Here is a 21,866-nt window from a genome sequence, read left to right as displayed (position 1 = left end):
CAATCGAGATGGTTTGGGGTGAGCTGGACCGCAGAGTGAAGGCAAAAGGGCCAACAAGTGCTAAGCATCTCTAGGAACCCTTCAAGATTGTTGGAAGACCATTCCCGGTGACTACCTCTTGAAGCTCATCAAGAGAATGCCAAGAGTGTGAAAAGCAGTCATCAAAGCAAAAGGTGGCTACTTTGAAGAACCTAGAATATAAGGCTACTTTCACACTAGCGTCGGTACAGGCCAGTCGCAGTGCGTCAGGCCGATGTACCGATGCATACTGTGAAATAAAATTACAACGGGGGCAGCGGATCCAGTTTTTCAACGCATCCGCTGCCCCATTGTTAGGTCCGGGGAGGAGGGGGCGGAGTTTCGGCCGCGCATGCGCGGTCGGAAATGGCGGACTGGACGCTCAAAAAAAATGTTTCAGGTAACGTTTTTTGTGCCGACGGTGCGCCAAAACACGACGCGATACGTCGCAATGCGTCGCTAATGAAAGTCTATGGAGAAAAAAAACGCATCCTGCGGGCAACTTTGCAGGATGCGTTTTTTCTCCAAAACGACGCATTGTGACGTGCTAAGACATAACAAAAAAGTGTGAAACAACTGAAATTTAGTATATAATTCCACATGTGTTAATTCATAGTTTTAAAGCTGTCAGTGTGAATGTACAATTTTCCTAGTCATGAAAATACAGAAAAATCTTTAAATGGGAAGGTGTCCAAACTTTTGGTCTGTACTGTACTTATGTATCTTGGTACGTGCACGTTTACATTGTGCCATTTTCTTGTCATTTTTTATTTTATTGAATAAAGATAAATCCTTTTATCATATACCGTATATACTCGAGTATAAGCCGAGATTTTCAGCCCATTTTTTTGGGCTGAAAGTCCCCCTCTTGGCTTATACTCGAGTCATATACCAGGAGGTCGGCAGGGGAGGAGTGGGGGCTGTGTAGTTATACTTACCTGCTGCGGCGCGGTCCCTGCCGTCCCTGGCTTCCCCGGCGCTGCAGATTCTTCCTGTACTGAGTGGTCACATGGCACCGCTCATTACAGAAATGAATAGGCGGCTCCACCTCCCATAGGGGAGGAGCCGCATATTCATTGCTGTAAATGATCGGTAACTGTGACTGCTCAATTGCAGGAAGAAGCTGCAGCGCCGGGGAAGCCAGGGACTGCAGGGACCGCGCCAGGAGCAGGTGAGTATACGGGGAGCGCAGCGCTGCACTATATTTACCTGCTCCTCGCTCCGGTGCTGCTCCGTCTCTAGCGTCCTCTAGCAGTGACGCTCAGGTTAGAGAGTGCTGTGACGTAGTCAGTGCGCGCCCTCTGCTGAGCGTCAGTGGCAGTGCTGGAGACGGAGCCGCACGAGGAGCAGGTAAATATTGAAAGCGCTGGCATCCTGAGCAAGAGAGGTGAGTATGTGATTTTTTTTTTTTTTAATTGCAGCACCAGCAGCATTATATATGGCACAGCTTTATGAGGAGCATCTATGGGGCCATAATCAACGGTGCAGAGCAATATATATATATGGCACAGCTATATAAAGAGCATCTATGGGGCCATAATCAATGGTGCACGGTGCAGAGCATATATATATATATGGGGTACAGCTTTATAAGGAGCATCTATGGGGCCATAATCAACGGTGCAGAGCATATATATATATGGGGCACAGCTTTATAAGGAGCATCTATGGGGCCATAATCAACGGTGCAGAGCAATATATTTGGGGCACAGCTTTATAACGAGCATCTATGGGGCCATAATCAACGGTGCAGAGCAATATATATGGGGCACAGCTTTATAAGGAGCATCTATGGGGCCATAATCAACGGTGCAGAGCAATATATATGGGGCACAGCTTTATATGGAGCATCTTTGGGGCCATAATCAATGGTGCAGAGCAATATATATGGGGCACAGCTTTATAAGGAGCATATATGGGGCCATAATCAACGGTGCAGAGCAATATATATATGGCACAGCTTTATATGGAGCATCTATGGGGCCATAATGAACAGTATAGAGCATTCCATATGGCACAGCTTTATGTGGAGCATCTATGGGGCCATAATGAACGGTGCAGAGCATTCTACATAGCACAGTTGTATATGGAGCATCTATGGGGCAATAATGAACGGTATGGAGCATCTATTTTTATTTTTGAAATTCACCGGTAGCTGCTGCATTTTCCACCCTAGGCTTATACTCGAGTCAATAAGTTTTGCCAGTTTTTTGTGGCAAAATTAGGGGGACGGCTTATACTCGGGTCGGCTTATACTCGAGTATATACGGTATTCTCTGTCTGGATGTTTTTTGGTTTTGCTATGTTTTAGATTTTTAAATATGTGCTGCATATGCATAAGCCTCAGTCTCTTATTTTATGTATGCACCAACCGCTCTGTCTCCTATGTGATGTATATACACTAGTTCCAATGTCTCCTGTGCAATGTATATGCACTAGTCCCAGTGTCTCCTATGTGACGTATATGCACTATTACTGTTGTTTCCTATGTGATGTAAACAACAGTCTCATCTCCTATGTGATGTATACAACGGTCAGTGTCTCCTATGTGATGTATACTGCAGACTTCCCATTGCTTGAGTTCTATAAACGTTAGCAGTGACAAATTGACATATTTGAGCAGACATGCAGTGTAATATACATCGGTGTTTGGAACAACTTATTGTTCCAATCAGTTAATTACAAAACTATTGCGAAGAATCTACTTCGCTCCCGATCAACGCAAACCTGGAAAGGCAGTCAAGAGCAGCAGCAGCATCAATAACACCTAACATCACATACCTCACCCAAGAGAAGCAGCACCATCTATCAACATTAGGGGTGAATTAATTGTTTGACCAAATATAGCAAGATCATTTTCAAGTTGATACGGCCCGTGAATGACGGTATAAAATATTCAAATGGCAAAAAAAAGGTTCTACACCTCTGCCTTAGGCAAACAGCAGAACTATGTGCACAGAGCCAATTTCTCCGTGCCCAGGCAAGTGCACCGCCTCCATGTGCTGGTGTACAATCCTTCAGTGGATGTAGAATACAGAGGATAAGATGAAGAATGCCACCATTATATTCTGTTGGTCTAGTATGAAGAATTGCTTGCTAATGGAATCAGAGACATATGGAGGTAGATAAAGAACCTAAACTCTTGAAGCTGAAATGAGACCGTGTGCCTGAGGTCTAATGCCTGCTAATGTCTGTATAGTTAAAGGAGATCTGTTAATAGATTTCATAACACAAACTGTATATGTCATTAAATAAATCTTTGACTTGATGAGGCTGGGGTACTTACTTTAAAATCCATGTCAGAATGGCTCTCTCTTCTTAAAGTTTTTCCACCTGATACTAATATGAGCATTTTCTGAGTCCAGCAGAAGCTTATTTACATTCAGAAATATGTTATGTAGCTGAAACCACTTACGAAATGACTCTCGGCTCACGTCAATGAATCCTCTTCTGCCAGGTACGGGATGATCTGCTGCTTCACATCCCCCAGAGGTTCACTGGCAACACTTGCATTTCTAATAGGCGGATGTGGTAGCAAACAGTCTATTGGCCGGATTCATTTATTTATTTTCACCTGACACAACCTTATTGATTTCATACATGAAATTATTTTACCAGCTATAGGAAGATCTCTACTGTAGAAATCTGCAAAGAAAATGTGATTTATACATTTTCTCTTGGGTTAAGCTTCCACCATGATTTTTTGAAGCTGTGTATTTTCACTATGCAAAAAAACACCACGTCTTGCAGGTCAGGAAAAGAGGATGGGATGGGATGTATAGAAATCTCCTGTCCACTGTGCTTTTGTTTACTCAGCTCTGCCCTGCGGTGTGGGTTACATATATGCAACATGTCAATTTCTCTTGCAGCTACGCTGAGTTTTAGGAATGGATTTTCCCCATACACTTGCATCCACAAGTAAAAAAATGCATATGTGTTTGTCATGTGTAAACACACTAAAATGCATGTAATCTGTACATGACTGTATAATAAAGTTTTATCAAAGCCAAATATCAGCAAGTATCAGAAACAAAGCAGCTTTATTTAAAACATGACACGAAAAATAGACAAAAACCACAGTGTCAATAATGTGTTAAAACGCGTGTAAAAGAAACGCAATGAAAAACGTTAAGTACCGTAATCTAAATTTACCCAATAGGTGCAGAAAGTCTGCAACACCAAAAACTCAACAAAATGTACTGAATAGGAGGAACCTGTCACGTGATTCGTGCGCCTGAACTATGGGTCTGACAATTGCAGACAGGTATACATTTCACTTCAAATCTGATTTTAGTATTACATGTACCGTATTTTTAAGATTATAATACATACTTTTCCCCCCATCAACTTTGGGAGGAAAATAGTGTGGCGTCTTATAGTCTGAAAGCCCTGAGCTTTAACCCCTTAGTGACGGAGCCAAATTTTTAAAATCTGACCAGTGTCATTTTCTGTGGTAATAACTCTGCAACACTTCAACAAATCCCAGTGATTTTGAGATTGTTTTTTTCTGACACATCATACTTTATGATAATGGTAAATTTAGGTCAATATGTTTTGTGTTTATTTATAAAAAATATCAAAAATTTTAGAACAATGTTAAAAAATTAGCAATTTTCAAAATTTGAATGATTATCCCTTTAATACAGATGGTCATACCACAGAAATACATTAATAAATAACATTTCCCTCATGTCTGCTTTACATCCGCACCATTTGTAAAACGTTATTTTATTTTGTTAGCATTTTAGGAGGTTTAAAAATGTAGCAGCAATTTTTCATTTTTTCAAGGAAATTTAAAACATTTATTTTTTTAGGGAACTATCCATGTTTGAAGTGACTTTAGGGGTCTCGTATATTGGGAAACCCCCAAACGTCATACCATTTTAAAAACAACACCCCCTGACATATTGAAAACTGCTTTCTGGTAGATTATTAACCCTTCAGGTGGTTTACAGGAATTAATGCAAAGTGGCATGACAGAAATGAAAATGTGTATTTTTACCACATAAATGTCGGTAACTTCTAAACAGGTTACAACAGCCGTCAGACTCTGAGGCCACTATTTGGTCATGAATTGCCATCGCAACATCAGGACCACAAAATCATGATCTGAGGTTACCAATTGAGATAAAGAGGAAGCCCCCACACTCTGTTAACCATTTATAATGATGTTGTCACTATTGACAGCAGCATCTAAGAGGTTAAACAGATATGGACGGTGCAAACACTGATCGTGGCTGAAACAGCAAGTTGTCAGCTATAGTGTACAGCAGGGGTGTCAAACTGCATTCTTCGAGGGCTGCAAACAGGTCATGTTTTCAGGATTTCCTTGTACTGCACAGGTGATAATTTAATCACCTACACAAATAATGAGTTGGTGATTAAACTATCACCTGTGCAGTACAAGGAAATCCTGAAAACATGACCTGTTTGCAGCCCTCGAAGAATGCAGTTTGACACCCCTGGTGTACAGCCGACAGCTGCTGGATTGTCACCTGTATGGGGATGCTAGTCTCTAATATCTCGGGTCAGTTAAAAGACCTATTGGCTGTCATTAAGGAGTTAAAGGGAACCTGTCACCCCCAAAATCGAAGATGAGCTAAGCCCAACGGCATCAGGGGCTTATCTACAGCATTCTGTAATGCTATAGATAAGCCCCCGATGTATCCTGAAAGATGAGAAAAAGAGGTTAGATTATACTCACCCAGGGACGGTCCTGCTGCGGTCCAGTCCGACGGGTGTCACGGTCCGGGGCCTCCCATCTTCTTACGATGATGTCCTCTTCTTGTCTTCACGCTGCGGCTACGGCACAGGGGTACTTTGCCTGCCTGTTGTGGGCAGAGTAAAGTACTACAGTGCGCAGGCACCGAAAAAGGTCAGAGAGGCCCGGCACCTACGCACTGCAGTACTTTGCTCTGCTCTCAACAGGGCAGACAAAGTACGCCTGCGCCAGAGCGTGAATACAAGAAGAGGAAGTCATCGTAAGAAGATGGGAGGCCCTGGACCGCGACGCCCATCGGACCAGAACAGCAGCGGGACCGCCCCTGGGTGAGTATAATCTAACCTCTTTTTCTCATCTTTCAGGATACATCGGGGGCTTATCTACAGCATTACAGAATGCGGAAGATAAGCCCCTGATGCCGGTGGGCTTAGCTCACCTTCGATTTTGGGGGTGACAGGTTCCCTTTAAGAAATTGATGGCGTAGTCCCCACACTTACTGTTTTCACTGCGGTGGACTTCAGAAAAAAAGGCCGACCGAGGTAGGACATGCGCAGATTGAGATCTCTGCTCTCAAGAGTTAAATATAAAAACATGATTTAATCAATAGACAATTTTCAGATATGTAATGGCATTTATGTCTGTTGTGCTCAACTTGTAATCCGTCTGCAGTGAGACAGAGCTGGGTGTCCTTACATCTCACACAGGAGTAGCCCAGAGCAGACAGGTTACTCCTGGGTGACAACAGTCTCATTTGTTAATTTGCTTAACCCCTTTACACCACCACCACCGCCAATTTCCATTTTTTGCGTTTCCATTTTTTCATCCCCTTTTTCCCAGAGTAATAACTTTTTTTTTATATCGACAGACACACAAGGGCTTGTTTTCTGCAGGACGAGTTGTTCCAGTGCATTCATTTTACCACATAGAATTGTTTTGAGCACACTGACATTGTTTTTTGGAATTGTTTTTACAGTGTACATTTTGTGGTAAAATTTACCATGCAATCTAATTATCCTAATCAATGCGTTTACAGCAATACCAAATATATCCATTTTTATTAAGTGGTAAAAAAAAAAAATCAGAAGTTTACACAAAAAAAAAAAAATTGGGGTTGTGTCACCATTTTCCAAAACCCGTAACAATTTTATTTTTCGGCTGTCTGATGGATTTTTTGAGAGGAGAGAAGACCTTTTTATTAGTACTATTTTGGGAAAGATGTGACTTTTTGATTGCTTGTTACAGCATTTTTTGTGGCATTTCGGTGACCAAAAAAAAAATAACTTTGGTGTGCTTGAATTTTTTCCGTTTACAGTGTTTATCAATCAGGTTAATTGTTTTTATATTTTGATATATCTGACTTTTCTGAAGGTGGATATCATATGTTTTTTTAATGTGTTTAATATCTTTATTCTCAATGGGGAGAAAAGGGGGTGATTTGAACTTTTAGGTTTTTTCATATTTTTAAAATTTATTTTTATAATTTTTTTTTACTTTTTACTATTTTTGTTAAAGGGAACCTGTCACCCCGAAAATCACGGGTGAGGTAAGCCCACCGGCATCAGGGGCTTATCTACACCATTCTGTAATGCTGTAGATAAGCCCCCGATGTTACCTGAAAGAGGCGAAAAAGACGTTAGATTATACTCACCCAGGGGCGGTCCCGCTGCTGGTCAGGTCGGATGGGTGTCTCTGGTCCGCTGCGGCGCCTCCCATCTTCATTACAAGACGTCCTCTTCTGATCTTCAGCCACAGCTCCGGCGCAGGCGTACTTTGCTCTGCCCTGTTGAGGGCAGACAAAGTACTGCAGTGCGCAGGCGCTGGGCCTCTGACCTTTCCGGCGCCTGCGCACTGCAGTACTATCCTCTTTATCTTTATCTTTTTCTCCTTTATCAGGTAACATCGGGGGCTTATCTACAGCATTACAGAATGGTGTAGATAAGCCCCTGATGCCGGTGGGCTTACCTCACCCATGATTTTCGGGGTGACAGGTTCCCTTTAACCCTTTTACGGGACTTGAAGATGTGATCATTCGATCGCTTGTGCTACAGTGGGGCAAAAAAGTATTTAGTCAGTCAGCAATAGTGCAAGTTCCACCACTTAAAAAGATGAGAGGCGTCTGTAATTTACATCATAGGTAGACCTCAACTATGGGAGACAAACGAAGAAAAAAAAAATCCAGAAAATCACATTGTCTGTTTTTTTAACATTTTATTTGCATATTATGGTGGAAAATAAGTATTTGGTCAGAAACAAACAATCAAGATTTCTGGCTCTCACAGACCTGTAACTTCTTCTTTAAGAGTCTCCTCTTTCCTCCACTCATTACCTGTAGTAATGGCACCTGTTTAAACTTGTTATCAGTATAAAAAGACACCTGTGTACACCCTCAAACAGTCTGACTCCAAACTCCACTATGGTGAAGACCAAAGAGCTGTCAAAGGACACCAGAAACAAAATTGTAGCCCTGCACCAGGCTGGGAAGACTGAATCTGCAATAGCCAACCAGCTTGGAGTGAAGAAATCAACAGTGGGAGCAATAATTAGAAAATGGAAGACATACAAGACCACTGATAATCTCCCTCGATCTGGGGCTCCACGCAAAATCCCACCCCGTGGGGTCAGAATGATCACAAGAACGGTGAGCAAAGATCACAGAACCACGCGGGGGGACCTAGTGAATGAACTGCAGAGAGCTGGGACCAATGTAACAAGGCCTACCATAAGTAACACACTACGCCACCATGGACTCAGATCCTGCAGTGCCAGACGTGTCCTACCGCTTAAGCCAGTACATGTCCGGGCCCGTCTGAAGTTTGCTAGAGAGCATTTGGATGATCCAGAGGAGTTTTGGGAGAATGTCCTATGGTCTGATGAAACCAAACTGGAACTGTTTGGTAGAAACACAACTTGTCGTGTTTGGAGGAAAAAGAATACTGAGTTGCATCCATCAAACACCATACCTACTGTAAAGCATGGTGGTGGAAACATCATGCTTTGGGGCTGTTTCTCTGCAAAGGGGCCAGGACGACTGATCCGGGTACATGAAAGAATGAATGGGGCCATGTATCGTGAGATTTTGAGTGCAAACCTCCTTCCATCAGCAAGGGCATTGAAGATGAAACGTGGCTGGGTCTTTCAACATGACAATGATCCAAAGCACACCGCCAGGGCAACGAAGGAGTGGCTTCGTAAGAAGCATTTCAAGGTCCTGGAGTGGCCTAGCCAGTCTCCAGATCTCAACCCTATAGAAAACCTTTGGAGGGAGTTGAAAGTCCGTGTTGCCAAGCGAAAAGCCAAAAACATCACTGCTCTAGAGGAGATCTGCATGGAGGAATGGGCCAACATACCAACAACAGTGTGTGGCAACCTTGTGAAGACTTACAGAAAACGTTTGACCTCTGTCATTGCCAACAAAGGATATATTACAAAGTATTGAGATGAAATTTTGTTTCTGACCAAATACTTATTTTCCACCATAATATGCAAATAAAATGTTAAAAAAACAGACAATGTGATTTTCTGGATTTTTTTTTCTCAGTTTGTCTCCCATAGTTGAGGTCTACCTATGATGTAAATTACAGACGCCTCTCATCTTTTTAAGTGGTGGAACTTGCACTATTGCTGACTGACTAAATACTTTTTTGCCCCACTGTATATGCAGTGAAGCCACAGGCAGAGTCTCAAAAGAGCTTCATAATGACAAGCATGGGGGTCATCAACTGAACACCGGCTGTCATGACAACACATTGGCAACCCACAATCACATCACGGACGCGCCGATGGGACTTAATGACACGAACGCATGTCAGAGCATGATAAATGCCGCTGTCAGAGATTAACAGCAGAATTTTTTGAGTTAATTGCGGGTGGAGCACTGCTGCACCCATGATTGTTAGAGGCAGGTCCAGGCTGTAATACACAACCATCACCTGCTGTACGAAGGTTGTGAAGGGAATATTATCCCTGATCCCATTGGTGCCCTGTGGACGATTATATACAGTACAGACCAAAAGTTTAGACACACCTTCTCTTTTAAAGATTTCAGTATTTTCCTGACTATGAAAATTGTACATTCACACTGAACGCATCAAAACTATGAATTAACACATGTGGAATTATATACTTAACAAAAAAAGTGTGAAACAACTGAAAATATGTCTTATATTCTAGGTTCTTCAAAGTAGCTACCTTTTGCTTTGATGACTGCTTTGCACACTCTTGGCATTCTCTTGATGAGCTTCAAGAGATAGTCACCGGGAATGGTTTTCACTTCACAGGTGTGCCCTGTCAGGTTTAAGAAGTGGGATTTCTTGCCTTATAAATGGGGTTGGGACCATCAGTTGTGTTGTGCAGAAGTCTGGTGGATACACAAATGATAGTCCTACTGAATAGACTGTAAGAATTTGTATTATGGCAAGAAAAAAAGCAGCTAAGTAAAGAAAAACGAGTGGCCATCACCCTCCGTCAGGGACAATATTCGCACTAACTCGTAATGGAACAATGTGTGTTGTGAATTCTGCTCTTGGGCTCCCTCCGGTGGTTATGAGTGGTAGTGCTGCTGTCTTTGGATCGCAGCATTTATCAGGTGTGTCCACTTATTGCAATTTGGACTGGGCTATTTAGTCTTGCTTGATCCTTTAGTCAGTGCCAGTTGTCCATTGTTTTTGGAGGATTCACATCCCTACCTGGTCTCTCCTGTTTTGCTGTTCTTTTCAACAAAGATAAGTTCTGGCTTTGTTTTACATGTTTTGTCTTGTCCAGCTTTGTCTGTGTAGGGATTTTTTGCAGCCAAGCTGTATCTCTGGAGATGCAGATATACCCTCCATGTCTTTAGTCAGATGTGGAGATTTGTATTTTCTGTGGTGGATATTTTCTAGTGTTTTAACACTGACCGCATAGTACTCTGTCCTAGTCTTTCTTTTTAGCTAGAAAGGCCTCCTTTGCTAAATCCTGATTTCAGTCTGCGTATGTAATTTCCCTCTCCTCTCACAGTCAATATTTGTGGGGGGCTGTCTATCCTTTGGGGATTTTCTCTGAGGCAAGATAGTCTTCCCGTTTCTATCTTTAGGGGAAGTTAGTTCTCCGGCTGTGTCGAGGTGTCTAGGGAGTGTTAGGTACCCCCCACGGCTACTTCTAGTTACGCTGCTAGTTCAGGGTTTGCGGTCAGGACAGGTACCACCTTCTCCAGAGTACGTCTCATGCTGCTCCTAGGCCACCAGATCATAACAAATGTGCCTGTCAAGCGCAGGCTAGAAAAATGCCTAGAATATCTAATTTTCTCAATTTCAGTGAAATTAAAGTGATCACAGACGTTCATAGGGATGTAATAAAAGAGACTACACATTATCAGGTGCAAAACAAACCCATTTACTCAACATAAAAGTAATAACTTTGATATACACAAATTTCAAAACTCCCACCAAATAGCCCCCAATGATATCAAGTAACGGTTATTAAAAAGAGATAATTTTGGCACAAAAACATTTTCTAGGCACCTAGAATAATATTACACACAGAATTAATCTGAATTAGATCCTGAAGGTTCCCCAGAAAAAAACACATTTGCAAAGCAAAGAGCAAGAATTGCAATACATTTTTGCATGTGTCAGGCAGATTGCATGATGACATTTGAGACATTCATAACTAGAAAGCCTTCTGTTCCAGCTTTCCATGGTGCATCTCCTTTTGGGAGGTGGTACAGGTGTTGGATTTTCAGTATCAATATCTGGGCAGAACCTTTTGAGCCTAACTTGAAGGCCAGAGGGGATACCGATGGTTTTCATACTTCTCCTGCGTAGCTCTCCAAGCATTAGTTCATGGGCCAATTTTTTCAGGTACAATCGTCTACAGAGTGGTTCAAGCTGGTTTTCAAGGTAAATGATTCGTGAATTTATACCACCAAAATTTAGCATAGCGAAAAATATGACCATTGGCCAGCGCTTGGTGTTTCTGCTGACGCTGAAAGTTGAGCACATCTAATCAGCTGTATTAACACCCCCTTTGGTTTCATTATAAAATGTAATAATCTCTGGTTTTTGTTGTGCTTCAGATTTAGGATCGATGGCATCATCATTATGAAGCGTTGAGAGAAGAAGTACATTTTTTTTTTCGCGTGGTACATAGGAAACCAAAACCTTTCCATCATGGAATGCAAACATACTGCTGTACTGCTTTCTCCCTGTCACAGTAACAAGCTGTGGCGACAATTCTTTTTTATTTTTTCTTACAGTTCCGACATATGAAAGCTTCTGTGTTTTTAGATAATCAATAAGATCACAATTTGAAAACCAATTATCAGCAGTTATATTGCGACCTGATCCAAATAAAGGCTCAGACATTCTTTTCACAACATCAGTGGGTTTGTTGCTGACACAGTAAGGACCATCTGGCTGTTTTCCAGCATAAATTTCAATGTTGTATGTGTAGATCTTACTGGCATCAACAAGGGCATACATTATTATTCTGTATTTGCTAGGTTTTGATGGTATGTATTGACAAAATGCGCATCTGCCACGAAAACCAGGGAGCATTTCGCCAATTGTGACATTTGCCCCAGGGCGATAGATTAGTTTTCCACAAATTTTTGGAATACATCGCGAATTGGAGCAAGCCGGTCATATGTTTTACGTTCGATTCGGGTAGTTCTGTCATCAAACCGAAGGCAACGAATTAGAATCTTGAATCTTTTTAGAGACATAACAAGGCTACATTTTTCAATTCCATCACTTTCTATACCCCAAAGTTCCTCCAAACTTTGCCAATTTGCCCTATAAGCTCCTGCAAGGTATAATAATCCAAAAAATGCACGCAGTTCGATTTCATCCGTGGGCTTCAGGATTCTGTCACAGATGAACTTGTGCTTTATATTGTCTATATATTGATCAGTGTATAAGACAATAGAGTCCAGAATGTCATCTGTGAAAAAAGTATTCCAGCATTCAGCTGTAGTTTTTGCATTACGTGCTGTTCCCATAACTGCAGGAAGGTGAGTGATAATGTTATGAGGTTCCATACGTTTTTTTAATGGGTGGATTCTTGTTCCATTTGGTTTTTTTATCTTTTCCCATATAATAAGATTCTATATCTTCTTCCTCCTCATCACTGTCACCATCTTGCTCTGTTTCAGAATTTAGTTCACAGACTTCCACCTCATCATGAGAATCAATCTCACTTTCTTCAAAATCCTCATTCATTGTGGGGTCTGCATCATCATCATCTAACAGCATGTTTCTCACTTCCTCAACATGATGGGGTTTTGAAAGATCATACATTTTCTTCTCCATTTCAGAAGATAATCTGAAGCAAGAGAGAGAATATGCATTAGGGAACAATGTGCCTGAGAAGCACACTTTCATTTGTAATTACATAACAACCTTATAAAGTGTGATGTTTTCGGGACCAATGAGCCTGAGAAAACAGCACAGCTATATATGAAGCTCTGCAGACCAACTGTGGTATCAGGCTTCACACAGCAGCTAGAGCCAGGAGACTATCTAGAGGGAGGGGGTTTCCTGAAAATCTGGTGAGAAGGGAGAAATGAAAGTAGAAGAGCTGCGCCTGTCAGATCCATTGTTCCTGACGGAGGGTTAAGAAATGAAGGTCACTCAGGCTGAAAAATTGGGAAAACTTTGAAAGTGTCCCCAAGTGCAGTTGCAAAAACCATCAAGCGCTACAAAGAAACTGGCTCACATGAGGACCGCCCCAGGAAAGGGAGACCAAGAGTCACCTCTGCTTCTGAGGATAAGTTTATCCGAGTCACCAGCCTCAGAAATTGCAGGTTAACTGCAGCTCAGATTAGAGACCAGGTCAATGCCACACAGAGTTCTAGCAGCAGACACATCTCTACAACAAGTGTTAAGAGGAGACTTTGTGCAGCAGGCGTTCATGGTAAAATAGCTGCCAAGGACAGGCAACAAGCAGAAGAGACTTGTTTGAGCTTTGTTCTGATGAGTCCAAATTTGAGATCTTTGGTTCCAACCACCGTGTCTTTGTGCGACGCAGAAAAGGTGAACGGATGGACTCTACATGCCTGGTTCCCACCGTGAAGCATGGAGGAGGAGGTGTGATGGTGTGGGGGTGCTTTGCTGGTGACACTGTTGGGGATTTATTCAAAATTGAAGGCATACTGTACCAGCATGGCTACCACAGCATCTTGCAGCGGCATGCTATTCCATCTGGTTTGCGTTTAGTTGGACCATCATTTATTTTTCTACAGGACAATGACCCCAAACACACCTCCAGGCTGTGTAAGGGCTATTGGACCAAGAAGGAGAGTGATGGGGGTGCTACACCAGATGATCTGGCCTCCACAGTCACCAGACCTGAACCCAATCAAGATGGTTTGGGGTGAGCTGGACCACAGAGTGAAGGCAAAAGGGCCAACAAGTGCAAAGCATCTCTGGGAACTCCTTCAAGATTGTTGGAAGGCGTACAGCTAAAAAAAAATGTATAAAAAAAAAAAATGTAAAAACTGTATGGCCAGCAAAATGTAAAGAGGTCAAGTCAAACATTAAAGGGGTTATCCACTATTAGGGAAATCCCATCTCAATCTGAATGTTTGACCCATTAAAATAAAAACACCTATACTGACCTCCTGGGCTGACGGCGTACGCATATCGCATACTTGTGGTCACGGGACTGCCGTTCCTGGCGCTGACACTAGAGAATCCTCACAGAGCGCAGTGGGCATGATGTGAGGATTCTCAAGACTGCACAAACTCTTTAAGATTTCTACAATACTTTATTCCAAAATGTTTAGAACAGAAACAGCAAATCCAGAAAAACTCCATACAACAATAGGCACATCACAGCCAGCACTCTTACATCAGTCTATGCTCATTTCATCATTTTCTGCTTTCCAATTTGAATATTTTAAAAGGGAGAAAACAACAATCCTCATAATTCCATCACTATTAATGAGGCTGCACATTTATAGCTAAAAATGATGACTTGCCCTTTATTCCTGCGGCCTGACATAACCTCACATTTACAGTCAAACACACGTGACTACACTCAGCAGAACACAACCTGCTATTTTCTGCCTGCACTGCACCTATTAGCACAGCGGAGGAGACGATGCGAGAGCTCCAAGGGTAATATCAATACTGTTCAGCTTTTCGTATAGATATATAATCTGGGACAAGGAACTAAATACTGGATTGTGAAACCGCCGAGCATTAACCTGTTAGGGGCCACGGTATTTTGAGCCTTTACCTGATGGAAATAATTAATGAAAAAAGACCCCCATGATGTACACTATATGTAAGTTGCAGAACGCCTTCTAACTCTTCAATCACAATAACGCATTTGGTTTTAGCAACATCGTGGAGATTTATCCCTCACAAGACAAACAAAATGAGTCTTTAGTGTAGCACCCGTTATATGAGCGTCCTCTAGCGTTTTTCCCTTCTATACAATGCAAGTCCCGCTGTGCTCACGTGAAACAGGAATCCCTTTAATCTGTGTGCGTGCAATGTAAGGACATAATCAGCCATTACAATAAAATCCTTTAAAAGTCTATAAAGAACTCAAAATAATAGCAAATCAATATGTTACCACCTGATGATCGATGGAGGTCTGGCCTCTACGACCCTGGCAACTTCTATGTTCTTCCTTCACAGCACCTAACTCTTAAGAGACCTATAGCCAGCCCCCTTCACCTAAGCTCAACTGCGCTGCAATGCCCTATGTCGCCTCCATGGCACCATGCGGGAAAAGACTGTAAAGGGATAGGCTGCTAGTCTTGCTAACAGCAATACATTGAATATTCATAAAAATAGAACATATTTTATTAATATCAAATTAAGAATCCAATAAGGAATAAGAAAGATAAAATAGATACGCAAAGCTGGGAAGGACAGGGTTAAATGTTGGCTGTGCAGGTATTGAATAGATACACCTGCAGACCTTTTTAAGAGTTGTGTTGAGCCAAAATGTGAGCTGTGGCACATGCCGGGTCTCTCTCTAAATGGAGACTGTGCTAAGCAGTCTGTTTGTGGAAGCTGCAGACTGCTCAGTGAGAACTGTGCCGGGAGTCGAGCACTTCTGTTTTGCGATGGAAGCTCGAGCTGAAAGGGGTACCACAACTGGTGGGATTGTGCCTCCTCTGTGTCGGGAGAATAGACTGTAACCTGTTGGGGTGAGCCCGTACTGACATATGTGATCATTATTAAATGCACAGGCTGTGTGCAGAGAACCACAAGCATCAGTGGCTGTGGAAGATAGCCGCTTTGTTTGCCCAAGCTGGGGCTAGCTCAGCCGTGTATGAGCAGCTGGGTCTGTTCTGTTTAATTACAGCCTGGACAGGGCTAGGGATGTATGTTTATGATTTTGCTTTTGGTGGTGGGCAACATGTGGAAAGCAATAAAAATTGCACGTTTGGACCAAAACTACATTGCCTGTGTGAACGCTACCCAAGGCCTAATGCCTACCAGAGAGTGAAACCCTACAATAGACAGATATAACACAGATCCCAGATGGAGGGATTACCACTTCTCAGTAGTGGGAGCCTCTGCACCCAAAACTGGCCAAAGTTTCTGACATGACAATCTAATGAGCTGACTGGCCGAGGGCCTCCTTACCCGAACTGCGTAGTTGGGTTTGGAGAGCCGCTGCTGGTCTGGGCATCATGGTTTGTACATGGACCGTGATGTTGGATACGGGAAGCTGGCTTTGCTCCTCTGAATAAGTCTCAGGCGGCCCGGGAGCTTTTGATTTTTACTATAGAGTGAAAGCTGTAAAGAACTAGATTACACACCTTGGGCTGAATTCACACATCAAAGTTTTTTGCTCATATATGACCGTTTTGGGTTATTTTTTGTTCATTGTGCTGGATCTATTTGTCAGTTTTCTTATACAAAAAAAAAATATTAAAATGAATCTTCTGATATCAAGGACTCAATGAAAAACAGACAGCATATGCAATGCAGTGCCCCCCCGCCGGCTTGAGGGACCTTTTCACTTGAATCGGGTGACATTTGTCTGAAAAGAAAATCAAAATAGGACAAGTCTCAGTTTTCTTTTTTCTGGACCATTGGTCCACCATAAAAAAAACCACATTTGTATATACTGATTGTTCTGTCTACTAAAAGAAGGACAGAACACCTACAACAAAGAAAGCGTGGGAAAAAACATGTCCCATAGTTTTTTGGATATAGCTGCATTTCAATAGTTAGGCCGCCGTCACACATGCGAGTTTTACGTGCGTAAGAGCGCATAATCTACGTACGTAAAACTCGCTAAACATACGGCACCATGATTCTCAATGGGTCTAGTCCTTTTAGGCGTATATTACGGATCCGTATTATACGTTCCTCTACGGCCGTACAAAATCGCAGCATGCAGCGTTTGTCAGCGTATTGCGCAAAAAAAACGCCAATGCAAGTCTATGGGAGAGCGTATAATACGGAATGCATACGGACCATGCGTGTGCATTGCGAGAAATACGCACCTCACTGGCAGATGTCCTGAACTTTCGAAAGCCATCAATCAGGCAGGTGAGACATGCTAATTAGCTGAAAAAGCCAGACAGTGAACCCGGAAGTCTGCTGCACGCCTCCACGGAGTGAGAGATTCAGCATGGCCCGCATAATTAATGTTTACATGCTGATGATTTTGATCCAGGAGAGGCCAGAAATCTGGGACCAAAGAGACCCCAACTATGCCAACAGGGCAGTAAAACAAGCTGCATGGAGGAGCGTGTGTGGGTCCCTCTTCCCCCAGTATGACCAGCAGCCACGTGCGGCCCAGCGACAAATAAGTAAGTACACCCATGTTTGCAATGTAATGTTCTTGCTAAACAGCAGGCCCTTACTACTTTGAATTGCTAAACCTTAATTTATTAATTCATCCTTAAAGTTATATATATCCAAGCAGTATATACATGGTGCTGGATATGATAAATGGATTTGATTAAGGTTTAGAACAGGTGTTCCCTTAATAACATGGTTTTCCAGTAATTTGTTTTTCTGTGATAGAGGTTAGCTGACTCTGTCCTTGTGGCCTTTCTTCCTAATTTGTATTTTTTTGAGGAAATTCTGGCTTAATGTGAGCCACAAAAGCCTCTTTCTATGCTACATTGCAATCTGTGTACTCCATTACACCTTGTGTGAGCACTCTGCATAATGGTCTAAGCAATGTGTGTATTTTTTGTTGTTTCAGTGGATGATGTTACAACAAGGTGGCGGAGTATCCGGGACCAGTATAGGAGGGAGAGGCAGCAGCGGGAGAGAAGTGGAGCCGGGGCCCCTCCTAAAAAAAAAAAATACATCTACTTTGACCGCCTAACCTTCCTTAACCCCAGCATGGACCTCAGGCCGTAAGTAAAAACATCTCAAAATGGGTTAATTTTTGAATGTTGAGAGATGATTCCAAAAAACATAGTAACTGGTCAAATTTATCTTTGCAGAACTCAGTCTAACCTCACTGACAGGGAGACAGGGTCGGACTCAGAACTGGTCATTGACCCAGTTGGAGAAGGTGAAGAGGTGGCTGGTCCATCTGCTGCTCCCTCCTGCGCAAGACCTACAGCATCTTCATCATCTGCCCACCCAGCTCCAGCTGCTTCTGAAGAAAACCCAGAGGGCCCACAGTTCTCTTCTGCAGCAGCAGCACCTAGCCAGGATGACCCTGGTAATAGCAGCAGCCCAACTGTTGCCCTGGACCGATCCCCACAGGCTGCAGTCAGACCCCAGCGTGCACGACGCAGGAGAGAGCTTCGCCAAAGCAGGCAAAACGTGGATGCTGGGGTCATGAACTATTTGGCCCGGGTTCGAGAGGATGATGGGGAGGAGGGATTCACACGGAGCCTTGCCCAGTATTTACGCTCCATAGAGCGGGAGTTGAGGCTGCGTTTGAGAGGGTGTTTTCAGATCCTTATTGACGCATGCACCCCCCCAAATAACCCATACAATCTGATGCAGATGATTGAACAGTGGCAGATGTCACCTGAAAATATTCTGCGGCCTCCGAGACTACAAGGCCAGCATGCGCACCAAGGATCTGAAGCACCCCCTCCACGTCAGCCAACACCTCCACCCCAACCACCAACTAACCAACAATGGCAACATCAGCACCATATTGCAGGATATCATCAACCATCCCAATATGGCCACTTGTCCGCACCCAGTGCTGGAGGCTGGTCCCAACCTGGGTTTGGACAATATGGTCATTTTGGGTTGGGGTATGATTCCCGCACATATGGGCTGCAACATCAGGGTTATCTCCCAAATCCAGGCCCCACTCATCAAAGTGGCCAGCATCAGAGCAGGCAGAATTTCCCGCAAGCCACTATAACAGCCGCACAGGCTGCTGGACAATTGGGCCTGCAAAGGCCATCTGATGGTGACCCAGACCAATCCACTTCTCCCCTTCCTACGTACCAGGACTTGTAATGTTGGGTACAACTTTTTTTTAATTTGTTTAAGACATTTGGTTTGGTTTGTGCTTAAAAAGCAAGCTGTAATGCTTTTATTTTACTTTGTTGTTTTTTTTTTGTTAAAAAAAAGCTGTTCTTTTTTGTGCACAAAGATTGGTTATGCCAAAACAAACAAAAAAACCAAAAACAAGTTTAAGAAGTAAAATTGCCTTTACTTAACAAAAAACTATGTATGCACTCTGTTCATTCTTCTTAACTCACACACACATGATATGATCAGAACCATATGTCAAAAAATTAAACACAGCAGACATATTTTCAAACTTGATAATGGCAAAATTTAGGTACATAAATAATTACACATGCAAAATTGCATAGTCTTGCCAGGGAGTGGCACCCTGAGGACTCAAAAAATAATTGGTGAACACATCTCGAACTTTTAGGCCAGAAAGGGGACGTCGCCGAGGAGGGACATATGGGGGAGGCCTACTATGATTGGTCATGACGTGATTTTGCAAATTAGTAGACAAACAATCATGTATTCTGGTGAAATTATGTAGAATTACACAGGCTTTGATCACTTCATTGATTGAAGCCTCACTCAGCTGAATTGCAGACTGAAGAACACGCCATTTGGCTACAAGAATCCCAAAGGCGCACTCAACCAGTCTCCGTGCCCTGGTAAGTCTCAAATTAAAAACCCTCCGCCGGTGGTCAAGGTTGCGCCTGGGGTAAGGCCTCATGACGTGCCTCGTCAGTTGGAAGGCCTCATCTCCAACCAAAACAAAAGGCACTGCTTCCGCATTGGAGCCTGGGAGTTGTTGTGGTGGTGGGAGGTTCAACTGGTTGTCACGTAGCCGGCGACCCATTATGGACGAATTGAAGACCCTAGAGTCTCCAGTTCGGCCATAGGCCCCAATGTCTACAATTATAAACCTGTAGTTGCTGTCAGCAACTGCTAACATAACTACAGAGAAAAACTGCTTATAATTGTAGAATTGGGAACCAGAGTTCGGCGGCTTACGCACCCTGATATGTTTCCCATCCACAGCTCCAATGCAGTTAGGGAAGTCACAAGTATTTTGGAATCCAGTGGCGATTTTGAGCCAATCATCCATTTTTGGCTCTGGCATCACAACTTCGTTAAGTTTCAGCCATATTTGGGAACAGGTTGTCCTAACAATGACTGAAATGGTAGAACGCCCAATGAGAAACTCCAGGTGTAGACCCGCATAGGACAAGCCTGTGGCCAGGAAGCTGAAAAACAAGGAAAACAAAATAAAGGAACATGAGGAATATGAAAACAGGACGAAACACAAGTGTCTAGTAAATTTTCTCTGTGATTATTGAGTAAGCAAAAAGGGACATTTCACAGTATTACTATAATCAAATATTAAACACATTTTTAGAAATGTGCTTGTGGCCTCATGTCTAAGTTAAGGAACTGAAACATAGTAGGACAAAACACATTGGCCAACACAACAAAATCTAAAAGGTCTAAATACATACCGTAAGGTTAGGAGCAGACGCTCCTCAGCAGAGATGGCTTTTCTCATCCAGGTGTCCTGATAGGTGAGTCCAGGACGTAAGATCTCCAGCAACATGTCAAAAGTCCTGATGGACATGCGAGTATACAGGAAAAATTTGTCTGGATGGGCCCTCAAAGATGAATAGAGTCTCTGGAAATGTCCTTTACTCGGGCGTTGGGTCAATAGAGGATGGACCCACAATCTTTGTCTCCTCCTTCGCGGATCTGCATTGACCGTATATGGCTGGCCAAAGCGACGAGACAACACCCAGTGAAGCAACACCCGCTGAGTTGTGCTTAAATACACATGGTCAGACATGTTTGGGAGCTCCAAGTACCACAGCCAAAATATGCTTGAGAACATATAGGGCATACGGGAGGGGTACACCTGTTGTCGAGGGCTTAAATAGTGTTGTTAATGATGGTTTAAATGATTTGCAGGCCAGAAAACCGTTAAATGTCCATATTGGAATGGTGCGTGGTAAAAACGCCATACGGATCACATACGGATTACACACGGACCAGTACATGCGCAAAATACGCGACCACACCTAGGCGACGCAAGAACTACGGAGAGAGATTACGGAGACATTTTGGCGTATCACGCGCGTATTACGGACGTAGAAAACGTACCGTAATGTCTTACGCCAAGTGTGACGCCGGCCTTAATGTTACATGTAAGGGAAATTACCAAAATTACAAAACAAACTGCTGCAGAAAAAATATCTGCTCCACATACACACAAATGAAATCCCACAGAATATTGCGAAAAAACAGAAGTACTGCCATGCACCAGATGTGTGTAAGGCCCTATTCACACGTCTGACGTCAGGTCCATGGTTTTAGGGGCAGGGTTTGCACATAGAGGACATAACTATTTTACACTACAGGCTGTTTGACACGTCTGGATTTTTTGTGGACGGATTTATGAGACTCACCAGAGTTTGGTCCAATTCACAAATTCAAACGAATGAGTCTAAGAATAAGGCCACATTCACACGCTCAGTATTTGGTCAGTATTTTACCTCCGTATTTGTAAGCCAAAACCAGGAGTGGGTGATAAATGCAGACGTGGTGACATGTTTCTATTGTACTTTTCCTCTGTACGTCTGCTGTTCACTGACTAATGATAGGAGAAGCTTGGAAACCTTTCATCTATTTTTTTCCTTTCTCATACTAGAAAAATGAATGAAACATTTAGCCACAACAGATACTTGAACCAC

At 42.9% G+C, this 21,866-nt stretch overlaps 3 protein-coding genes across 3 annotated transcripts in view; 1 reads left to right on the top strand and 2 right to left on the bottom strand.

The window, feature by feature from the left end:
• HECW2 (HECT, C2 and WW domain containing E3 ubiquitin protein ligase 2) overlaps positions 1–21,866 on the bottom strand; it is a 378,118-nt gene that overhangs the window by 332,400 nt on the left and 23,852 nt on the right. The gene's annotated exons all lie outside the window — the stretch shown is intronic.
• On the top strand, positions 17,149–19,131 carry LOC138646115 (uncharacterized). The gene is made up of 4 exons (XM_069735579.1): positions 17,149–17,235; positions 17,363–17,498; positions 17,900–18,056; positions 18,147–19,131. The coding sequence occupies exons 1-4, from the start codon at positions 17,149–17,151 to the stop codon at positions 19,129–19,131; spliced, it is 1,365 nt and encodes a 454-aa protein (XP_069591680.1).
• Positions 19,195–20,988, bottom strand: LOC138644948 (uncharacterized). The gene is made up of 2 exons (XM_069733885.1): positions 20,625–20,988; positions 19,195–20,372 (listed from the first exon to the last, which is right to left on the bottom strand). The coding sequence occupies exons 1-2, from the start codon at positions 20,960–20,962 to the stop codon at positions 19,472–19,474; spliced, it is 1,239 nt and encodes a 412-aa protein (XP_069589986.1). The 5' UTR covers positions 20,963–20,988; the 3' UTR covers positions 19,195–19,471.

The sequence above is a fragment of the Ranitomeya imitator genome, chromosome 7 (genome assembly GCF_032444005.1).
Source record: "Ranitomeya imitator isolate aRanImi1 chromosome 7, aRanImi1.pri, whole genome shotgun sequence".
NCBI classification, from domain to species: Eukaryota; Metazoa; Chordata; class Amphibia; order Anura; family Dendrobatidae; genus Ranitomeya; species Ranitomeya imitator.
Note: the sequence above shows the minus strand (reverse complement) of the source record. Positions and strands in the feature narration are given on the sequence as shown.

What these genes read in the sequence shown, in the direction of transcription:
- LOC138646115 (XM_069735579.1), top strand. Translation starts at nt 17,149, where the DNA reads ATGCATACGGACCATGCGTGTGCATTGCGAGAAATACGCACCTCACTG. An exon ending in GAAAGCCATCAATCAGGCAG is followed by an intron (nt 17,236 to 17,362) that starts GTGAGACATGCT and finishes ATTTTGATCCAG; the next exon opens with GAGAGGCCAGAAATCTGGGA. An exon ending in TGCGGCCCAGCGACAAATAA is followed by an intron (nt 17,499 to 17,899) that starts GTAAGTACACCC and finishes TTGTTGTTTCAG; the next exon opens with TGGATGATGTTACAACAAGG.
- LOC138644948 (XM_069733885.1), bottom strand. Translation starts at nt 20,962, where the DNA reads ATGTCTGACCATGTGTATTTAAGCACAACTCAGCGGGTGTTGCTTCAC. An exon ending in CGTCTGCTCCTAACCTTACG is followed by an intron (nt 20,373 to 20,624) that starts GTATGTATTTAG and finishes CTTGTTTTTCAG; the next exon opens with CTTCCTGGCCACAGGCTTGT.